At 40.5% G+C, this 10827-nt stretch overlaps 1 protein-coding gene across 1 annotated transcript; it reads left to right on the top strand.

The window, feature by feature from the left end:
• Window positions 1-793: 793 nt before the first annotated feature.
• On the top strand, window positions 794-10622 carry LOC118406607 (cytochrome P450 3A21-like). The gene is made up of 14 exons (XM_035806771.1): window positions 794-1144; window positions 3154-3250; window positions 3713-3762; window positions 3912-4008; window positions 4447-4569; window positions 5228-5316; window positions 5781-5929; window positions 6615-6748; window positions 7020-7110; window positions 7289-7449; window positions 7851-7939; window positions 8589-8726; window positions 9035-9197; window positions 9815-10622. Exons 1-14 carry the CDS (start codon window positions 1074-1076, stop codon window positions 9893-9895), a joined length of 1533 nt encoding a protein of 510 aa, XP_035662664.1. The 5' UTR covers window positions 794-1073; the 3' UTR covers window positions 9896-10622.
• The last annotated feature ends 205 nt before the right edge of the window (window positions 10623-10827 follow it).

Below are 10827 nucleotides of genomic sequence, written 5' to 3'. Positions count from 1 at the left end.
TAGATTTCCGGGAATTTTTGCCAATCGAACATATACCATACTGTTAGAATGGCCACTGTGCAGCCGCTGCGGCCGACTCTGTCACGCATCGGACTCATCAGCCACCAGCGCGCCTGCACCAGACTGGGGCAACATCCGAGATGATCTTCGTTCGCGAAGTCAAGCCGAGAGAGGCTATAGCCCCTGAGGCGTCGCTAAAATACAAAAAAGCCGGAAAATACTTTTTTTCTTTCCTTAGTTTGCTCACTCAGTGAGTCATGAAAAATTAAATCATTGTTTGATTTTCAAGCCGTCCAAGGACATGGCTACAGGGACATGTTGTAACAAGTATAAATTATTATAATGAGTTTCCCTTGCCCCATTGAGAGATGACACCGCTTCCCCGCTTTAACGCCGGTAAGAGAGGTACCCCCCCTCCCTAAATGACTCTCCCCTAGCCTAGACTTATTTGAATGCATGTGTGACGTCACCGCTGGGGTGAGTTAGTTACAGCCCTTGCGTCACAACGCACTACTTGTAAACCAATCAGCGTTTACAAACTCAGCTCATATAAACCATAACTCTGTCACCAGGCAATGCATTTTTATTGCCACACTTTTTTACTGTTCGCTCTGGCCTCGTGGCTTCAGTCCAGAGACAGTGAATCGGAGCCGGGATATGGAGAGCGCGGAGTCTGACATGTATGTGTCTGAATGTTTTATTCCCTCTTCTTGGCAAAATTAGGACACATCATGTGTTTCAGGGAAGGATCTAGGAAACAAAGTTGATTCTTGGGCCATACTACCCGGGCATGTTTTCATGATGATGTCAGCATTTTTAAGCTGACTGTTTTTCTCACACAGAATGAGGTCATGTTACGTCATCAGTAAATGGAGGGTCAGCGCTATTTTTGTATGTCACGTCAGCTTCCTGTTTACACAAGCCAACGTGTATATAACGTGGTTGGGTCAGGCAGCATACAGTACCTTACAGACGTCTCGACAAACCCTCAACATTCGAAGGCTCTACATCGTCCATATTTTCGACTCAAACACAAGTTGTGAAGAAACCCGTATCACCGCTTGTCAATTGCCATGGCCCTGGAGGCCCTCCCTATCCCACTGACATGGACACTTCTGCCGGTCCTGGCTGTTCTGTTCTACCTGTAAGTGTCTATGTTTGTATTTCTGACTTGTACGGTATACCTTTATTATGATGGACTTACTGTGTTTTCATTATTTTGTATATTTCAAAATCTATCAAATGGAGGCATTTAGGCTAAAACCAAACTGACGGTAGTGTTTGAATATTGAGTAGTGTTTGGATATATAAAGAATTGAGGGAGGAAAGGGGGTAGTATGCAGAGCACATGCCGCCGACCTTTCGCCATGTAAACGTATAGTTGGCTTTACTGCCTGGACTCTGTCTGACCCCGACTCGAGCTGACCCCATTAACCGTTATCGTGCCCTTGCCATGAACCCAACGCCGTGGTCTCGGACATGGCAACCCGAGATATAATAACATGTTTGACAACAGAGGTTAGTGCTACAAATTAGGCTCCGAGTAACCCTATTCAGACTCTTTTTTTATCTTCCATCCGTGTAGCTCACATGAACACACATTTTTTTACGACCGACGTTCAGGTAAATTTAATCCATGACATATTTGAAGTCCCTAATTATAACAATATTTTGAAGTCATTCACTTTCCTGGATTGTCCTACGTTTCCTGAATAGGACTCATGTAAAGATTAAATGTAATCAACAAACACAGTGTAAGGCATAAGGCCAGCGATTAAAGACTTCTGTTGTTAATGACAACAGTGAAAATTAGTTAGCAGCTGCGATCTGTTTAGTAGGGCATGTTACCAATAGACATTCGTCCAAGAAGTGATATATGTGCCAACACGTTCTATTAATTACCATTATGAAATATATTTCAACGTTTGTTGATAGAGATTACGATTTCATGTGCAAGTATTACAATATAGTAGAAGCCGTTTAACTGCAAACCACATTTGCCAGCGTATTTCGTGCAATTTTCCGGGTGGTGCAATAATGCGAAGTTATCCAGCTGGACCGCACCGTTTCGAGATTCGGGGATTCCATGCAATTAAAAGAAGTGTGCGCTTATCTGTTGTGCAAGAAACTAGCTTCTGCTGTATAATTATTATAACACAGTGCCGTTTTATTACTGAGAAATTTCATTTATATATTTTAAAGTAACTTTCCCCATTAGGAAAGGGTAGCCTCTCCCAAGCTCGAGCCTGTATAAAGGAATTGACAGAAAAGAATTTGCGACAGAAGTCCTTTTTTTCCAAATTTTCCAGAATGTTACGACTTAGTCGTTAATAGAACTGCTTTTCGTGTAACTTTACATTTTAGTTTACAATCTTTCGCTGCTATGATAAAAACACAGCGCACATATTATAGAATTTAAAAAAAAAACTTACTTTGACAGCCGGCCAGACTGGACTGCTGCAAAACTATTGTTAGTTACTAATTACACATAAACAGATATGTACACATGAACAGATCTGTACACGTACACATGAATAGACCTTTTAAGATTAGCAAACAATTAGCAAGTTAATGCGAATTTCATCGGGAATTTGGGATCAAAGGTCGTTTTCATGTGTTGCTAGAGGCAGCCAACACCCGGTTTGCTGAGAGTCTAAAGATGAGGTATTAGTTTCATAGAGTTAGTAGATCGTCATGACAATCTATACATTCCTTTGTGAGTTATGCTGTTTTAAACTATTATATGCAACGAAATTCTAATGTTAAAAAGGCATAGCCTTTTATGACCATAGCATGTTATTCATACAAACGAGAAATGGAAACCGTTCTGCTGCCCATAAAAAGCCACTATTACATGATAAATCCATCCAAGTATATGAGGTAGCCGCGTACAATACTTTTATAACAATCATTTCATAGCTTCTGGAGTAATCTTGCTCAACCACAAACAGTTACATCGTTTCACATACTTTGTTCAAAGGCATATAAAGTTAATTTTTAGCAACATTGTAAAATGAACTTCAAAGAGGAGCATTTTCGTGGATTGTTTTGACATGTATTTTCTTATCAGTCAAATGAAATTATTTGCTTATGAGACAATACAAATACAATACGTCGCTTTCTAATCCACCTTTATTTTCCTTCCTCCATCAGGTATGCTGTTCGCCCGTTGTTTATCTTTAGGAAAATGGGAGTCCCAGGACCAACCCCTTTACCGGTTATTGGGACTACTTACTTGACTGCGTTTTGGATGAGCTATCGAGCTATCTGTATAGAAATAATTGTAGCAATGTGTATGTCCTTTCGTGAGAGGTTGGACACAGTATCCTGAGCGCACCATTACCCACAGAAAAGTTGGCTCTAAGAGCGTTTTCCGACATGGATAATTAGCTGCTCTCTCACACTATATGCCGGATTGAAAGAGACGGAGAAGGAGTGGGATTGGAGTTTTAATGCAAGGTATACTCAAACATTGGAAACCACGTGGAGGGAGGGTGGGTGGCTGAAACAGTGGAGCGAGTGAGACTTATTGTTGGTCGAAGAGGACAGCTTGAGAACACAACCTTGGTCGAGCGTGACTGACCTCGCAGTGGAGGCTCCTGGTCAATGTCACGTGAGGTCCAGGATTCCAGGCCGCTAATCATGTAATTTGAAATACGCTCAAATGTATCCATTTATTAATATAACTGCGTTTTTTTCTCTTGCTGTGCAGGGATTTTACAACAATAACATTTCTGTCTCAGATGTGGGACCAGTCAAGGGGTGAGTGAATATAAGTTAGGATCAATATACAAATACACAATAACTGAATTTGTTTTGCACTTCTCCAAATGAATGTCATTATTCAGAATTTTTGTTTCTTCAAGTTCCCTACAGTTTATTCTTATTGTATCATATTGTGTTAACTACAGATTCTTCAATGGGATGACTCCAGCTCTTGTAATAAGTGATGCAGAGATGATGAAGGAGATTTTTGTGAAACAGTTTCACAAATTCACCAGCCGCCAGGTGGGTAACGTATTCATCATGCAATGATCTAGTTTTATTGTCTACCCCCCTCCCCACAAAAATGTGTTTGCTTTTGTTTATAAACGCAATCAAAGTACGTGATGCTTGATACTGAAGATTTCAAACTTGACAGCCGTCATTGAATAAAGGTACTCATTTTCACAGAGCCATAATTGCTTTCATTCCACCGACTTTTCCTGTGGGATAGACGTTTGGGGACCGCATAATTGTAAATTCGACCTATGGCTTCTTTTTGGTGACCGAGCGCGTATAATTTGACGCATAGGTGTGATAATTACTATTTACTTTATTTTGTTGGAGGTTTCCATTTTAAAAATTGACTACACCATTGTATCCTTGTTATTAGATTTTTTTTTTACACACGGCAATCTTTACTATTGCAAGCATCTAACATGTTAGAATTTTTGGTTTCTGCAGACAGACGCACAGATGATCAATGTGAAGCCCCTGAGCCGCATGGTGTTCCAGCTACTGGACGATGATTGGAAGAACGTACGGACCACAATTAGTCCGGCCTTCAGCAGCAGCAAACTCAGACAGGTACGTAGTACTATGTTATCTACGTTATCTACTCTCATTCTACACCATTGCTCCATTGCTATATTTCCACCGACGTTTTGGTGACCGTCTTCTTCTTCTTTATACATGCTTAACATCATTAGGCTAAGGGCTGCAAGCACAGTACGTAAGATGTACACACGGCTGTAAGTTTTTATCCATCACACCGCACCTTCGCACGTGTGGGGGTTCTTTAACGTGCCTGGGATATGGCTCTCCCCAGACACGGGACCTTCATTTAGCGTCATATCCGAGGGACGGCCCTAGTAAAAGCTAGGTACTCATCGTCACCTGAGTAAAGTGAAGAAAGCCGTGTTAAGTGCCTTTCCCAATGGCACAAGATCGGTGACACGCAGCCGGATTCGAACTCGAGACCTCTTGGTTGGAAGACAAACACGCTGCCGCTACGCCACGTGATCTCACGTCTGCCACCATTCTCAGTGCGATTCTGACTGGTTCACATTGTACTGCAGCACTAGGTGTCGTAGGTAACGTATTTCGGTACTTCAACTTGCTTATGGTAGCAGGGTACAGTATTCCTCCGCGACCCCCCGAAGTCAAAGACGTAGGGGTTAAAGAGTAGTGCGGCCGATTCTTTGTTTTAAATGCATTTGTCAGGATATGATTGATATATTTGCAGATGACAGGTGCCATGAACAGCTGTGCCGATCAGCTGGTGGAGAATATCAGCAGCTTCGCGACAACAAAGGAGTCTTTTGATGTCAGGCAGTAAGAACATAATCTTTGATTTCTTCAAGACGTTACTATTTCGGGCTTCTAGATACCCTTCACTTGCTGCATCTCCGGGGGATATTGTATATTTCATGAACTATCAAATTATCTATGTATTCGTATACTTATTTCGTGTATTCAGTAGTCACAGGTACGACTGTCTTACTAATCTGTGTTTAGAAAGAGACAGGAAAAAAACAATACCAATGGAATTTCTCATAGAGATAACAAAAATAAAAATGATTTTCAAATAAACTAATTGCATATAAATGTTCTCGAGAATTACGTCTACAGTGTCTGTCACGGTATCAAAGTGACGGGATATGGTCAGTACTTAAACATTTAAGGGCTACGCTGCCTAGACTCCCATAGTTTCTTTTGTCGGCAGCAAATCTAGCCATCGAATAAGCCATCATACTTAGCTTGGAGCATCCATTAAACCATATTTTTCCTAACTCCAGGTTGACCGGTGCATTCACTATGGATGTCATCGCAAGGACCATCTTCGGTACTGAGATTAACTCACAGCGGAATCCGCAGGACCCGTTCGCCATCAATGCTAAGAAATCATCCAACATCAACTTCAATAGTCCACTAATCTGGCTCTACTGTGAGTTTCGTTTTTTTCCACCATTCTATTCTCTTATTGGTTCAATAAATTCTAAAATAATGTCAAGCTTGTTCAAATATATGTCGTTAATTAGAGCAGGAATTCGAAGTTTTGTCCGTTATAAAACAAAAAAAAATTGATTGCAATATAAATCTTTGAAAGTAGATATAAAACGAGCATATATGTGTTTTAGAATAAATTGGATACTAAATTGCCGTTGCCAAAGCCAAAAAAGAAGATGTGATTTGAAAGAAAATAAGGATGCGCAATTCCGTATACAAAGCGTACTGTTTAAGTCATCTGACCAATTCAAACGACCACTAAATTGGCATTTTAGAAGCAACTTTTCGCACGCTCGCGTCACTAGCTCAGTGTGACAAGATATTTAGAGTAATATAACCAGCTGCTGCCACGCCGTGTGTCTGCAAAGCTGATGTGCTATGTAGACTGTGATTGCGTCGGCTTTACACTACACAGATACATTTTTTTTGCCAAGTAGATTACTAACACATTTCCATCCTATTTCGGAGACTCCTAAGGACTTCTGGTGTATGATGATAACCACTTGGCTGGGAGTGATGACGCCGCATTGAGTAGATGGCAATTATTTTATTTTCCTTTTATGGTTTCATAACTTAAAGATTTAACCAACGCCATGTCAATGACCTGCATCTCCCCTTTATAGTGCTGTTTCCCGGTACCATGAAAAGGATTTGCGAGTTCCTCGACTACCAACTGTTCTTCCCTAGAGAGGCTACCGATTTCTTTAATGGAGTTATGGACCAACTCCTGTCTATGAGGGAGACTGATGGAGGAAAAGCCTGTATTCTAACACTTCATTCATTTTGGTTTCTTATAGGTAAACATATTCATCTCGAATTCTATTAATCCAATATCAAAGAAAGAAACATAAGGAAGTTTGTTATAATCGCTTTCATCCCTGTTGGTACTTGTCAATTTCTACGTAGGAAAATATGCTTTATTTTATATGATTGTCTTAAACTAGTCTATATCTAAATGGCTATAGATCGTAGCAAAAGAACAGATCTGTGACTGAGTAAAGCCTTTTCTCTCACCTCTGTTTTCTCAGGGACGTGTAGACATGCTGCAGATAATGATTGATGCTCATAAGGAGAAGGAGGACAGCACGGACGGAGCAAAGGTTCACGGGAAGAAACAACGTATGAACTGTTCTAAAAGTATATGTTGGTGTAACTGTTGGCCTTCAATCTTTGGTCGATCATTATTAAGATACATATTTTCTATAGAACAAGGGTTTTGGAATACTTTATTTTTGCCAAGGCATTTTATAATTACAATGGGATCAAATAACTGCAGGCTGTGTTTCTTTCATTCCAGCTCTAACTAGAGACGACGTTGTTGCAAATGGAATCGGCTTCTTTAACGCGGGTTACGACACTGTCTCTATCACATTGTCCTTCCTGTTGTACCATCTGGCACTCGACCAGCAGATTCAGGACAAAGTCAGGCAGGAGATTTATGACGTTACTGACGGCGAAGTACGTTCTGTTGTGTATTTTATGTACTGTAAGCTATTTCATTGTGGCACAATACATGTACACTACAATTAAATGGGTCATTTTTACCCATGTCATAGTTCATGGCACTTTGAGAAAAAGTACTTACACCAGGTACTAATCTGCAAACTACCAATTGAAATGTCGATAAAGGTTAGACATCCATATTGTACGACATGCAAAGTATCAATTGCTAAAGCAACTGTAACATGAATGATTTACGACTAGACTTAGATATTGATTAAGATAAGTGAGAAGCAGCAATACATCAGACAATTTATATTTCTTACGTCTTTACAGTTTTCATCGTTTTCATAGATTCTAAAGGAAATCTATGGTCAAGAAGAAGCATCCATAGAGCTAAGCAAACGTTTCTTCTACAGTCCCAGGTTGACTACGAGGCGGTGCAGAAGATGTCGTACCTTGAGATGTGTGTGATGGAGACTCTTCGCCTTTACTCCCTCGTACCCTTGTGAGTGCTTACGTTTTGTGGAGTGGTTAACGTTTTATTTAAAACTGTAGGAAAACAAGTAAATTACTCCTCCATTCCTGAATATGACGTCGAGGCAGGTATAGTGTATTCGGCTCAATTCTAAAAGTCACTTCAACATCCTGCCGTCTATTGTTGCCTATGCCTAGAGGTTCTATTTTCCGTTACGTTTGCTAGCTTGTGCTTGTATGTCTAAGTGTGATTGTGTGTGTATTTGAGTGTGTGTGTGTGTGTGTGTCTGCGTGTGTGTGTGTGTGTTTGTGTGAGAGAGAGAGTGTGTGTGTGTGTGTGAGTGTGTGTGTGTGTGTGTGTGAGTGTTTGTGAGCATGTGTGTGTTTGTGTGTGAGTGTTTGTGAGCATGTGTGTGTGTGTGTGTGTGTTTGTGTGTGTTTGTGTGTGCCTGTATATATGTGTGGGTGTGGGGGTGTATGTGGTGGTGGGGGTGTATGTGTTGTATATCGACATGAGTGGGAAGACGAACCTAAATGGGTATTTTGCAGTTTATACCACATTTATTATTATTGTATTGATTTCGAATAATTCTGGATCAAGATGCTACCGTATAGTTGATATGATATATGACAAATGCAGTTCCGCTTTGTGATATGTTTGACCATCCGTTCTCTTATAGCCTTGTTAGGGTAGCTGCTGAAGATGTTCAGCTGAAAGACTTGACCATCCCAAAAGGTATGGGGGTATCTGTGCCCGTCGTTGCCATCCACTATGACCCAGCACGCTGGACAGATCCGAGGAAGTTCATTCCTGAACGGTTAGATTTATATTCTTCGTCATCATTGCAGATTGTATAACATCCCTGTAATTATTACTACTTTATCACAGCACTCATTCACTATAGCTTTACGGCGTTTTCTTATTTGTCATTGTAGACTTCGAAAATGCATTCACTTTTATTTTATCATCATCATCATCATCGCGGGCTGCTTGCCCGGACCAGCATCAACAACATCTTTGAAACAGCGACCTACGTCAGCGCCCTTGAGGACAGCTGGTAAAGCTTGGTGTTACCCTGCATAGATTAAAAAATTAGCATACAAACGTTTTGTGTTACTGTTGCAGGTTCACAAAGGCAGAGAGGGAAAAGCGCAACCCGTATGACTGGCTGCCGTTCGAGGCGGGGCCTAGGAACTGTGTGGGGATGAGGCTGGCTCTGATGGAGCTGAAGGTTGGAGTGGCGAAGATCCTGATGAAGTACCGCGTCACTACTGGACCTGATACGGTGGTGAGGCTTATCTCCAAGCAGATCCTACAATGGCATGAGATAGTACCAAACTGGCCAAGGAGCGAAACAAACTCCTAAGCCGGCTTCACTCCTCTGCCAGCTTTTGGTACTATTTTATGTTACCATAGGATTTGCTTGGAGATTATGGTGATACCACTTTCCACTGGCAGCGATTACTGACCGTTGTGCTACCCAAATGGGAATTGTCAATTTTTAGGCCTCAAAAATTTTCGTGAAAATGGGGCTTACAAATTTACTATCTCACACAGTCTATAAGGACTTCTCTTTTATCATTTTTACTTTTAAACCTGGGTTTATTCTTATAATTCAACAGAAGCCAGTTAATTACACAACGGATAGCCGATCACTTCTGTAAAATCAACAGAATCTCCAAAATCCCGCCAGTAAATTCGCTTTGTGCACCATTCGAATAAAAGAACGAAATGCATTGGCAAATGGAGAGTGCAATAAAGCGGCTTCTATTGTACATCAGAGGTATGCATCTTAAAATTTGCCTACATGTAGTTTGCGTGCAGGCTACAGGACTGATGTGTGTTGTATGTGTGTCATTCTGTATTTGATTCCTGTTCATAAATTGCTAACATCTGTTTTACCAGGTTCCTGTGAAGCTCAGCAAATGGCAGCAGTTCCCCACACCTGAGAATCCCATCCGACTAATGGTGGAGCCTGTGGACTGATTACAATGAGGGGCTCGAAATATTTTTCTGTATACCTGCACTGGTGCATGTAACACTGAAAATTATCTGCACCAGATATATTTTACCTGCACCACTCTCAATCTATGGAGTATGGATCGTACTAAAATTGTTCAGGAACCTTTTATTTTTCTTCCATACTTTATACTAATTGTAGGTGGTAACATTCCATGCAGCTAATAAAAATCCACATACACCTACGTCATGTGACATTGATGTATAAAACCCAGTACATGGACCAGTGCAGGTTAGGTACACGTAGACACCAGAAATACCTGCACAGCTCCAATTTTACCTGCACTAACCTGCATATGCAGGTAGTATTTCAAGCCCTGCCATGTCTTCTTTATCATATAGAATGCCTTGGAAAGTAGTCCTATTAAGTTGTAAAAAAACCCAATGTTCATCCAAAAAGAATTAATAGATTAAGTGGATAGATAATCAATGGAATTGTATCAACTTGCGAAATTTTACCAGAGAGATATCGATGATGAAGAAAGTGAATTATCTACATTAAAACATAATTCTTAATTGTTATTCTGAGCTTTCTTGAATGTCTGACGAATTCGGTTGAAATTAATACACAGAATAGATATCTAAATGTAGCGATAGACAAATACGAATTAGCAAATGAATGAATGGACGATGGTAGGATGAGATTTAAAGAAAGGAGGGAAGAAAACAATAAACAATAACGTACCTAATATTTTGCCATCGTCTAAAATGTTGTTTTTTTGCTCAATTGTCTCCCGCCTCTTCCCGCCAGTTTTGCAATCTGTTTTTGTTTGAGGACTTTGTGTTTTATGCATTCACTTTTATTTCATGTTTGATCAAAAGAATATTCACTAGTTTTTGCGTCTCCAAACGTTAGTTATTACGAGCTGTGGTGTATACCGAACAGGTTGTATTGCAAT

Source organism: Branchiostoma floridae, chromosome 19 (genome assembly GCF_000003815.2).
Source record: "Branchiostoma floridae strain S238N-H82 chromosome 19, Bfl_VNyyK, whole genome shotgun sequence".
NCBI classification, from domain to species: Eukaryota; Metazoa; Chordata; class Leptocardii; order Amphioxiformes; family Branchiostomatidae; genus Branchiostoma; species Branchiostoma floridae.
Note: the sequence above shows the minus strand (reverse complement) of the source record. Positions and strands in the feature narration are given on the sequence as shown.

Bases quoted from the DNA above. Each gene is read 5' to 3' on its own strand.
- LOC118406607 (XM_035806771.1), top strand. From the start codon at position 1,074: ATGGCCCTGGAGGCCCTCCCTATCCCACTGACATGGACACTTCTGCCG. The intron at 4,009-4,446 runs GTGGGTAACGTA...TGGTTTCTGCAG, and splicing joins ACAAATTCACCAGCCGCCAG to ACAGACGCACAGATGATCAA. The intron at 7,940-8,588 runs GTGAGTGCTTAC...GTTCTCTTATAG, and splicing joins CTTTACTCCCTCGTACCCTT to CCTTGTTAGGGTAGCTGCTG.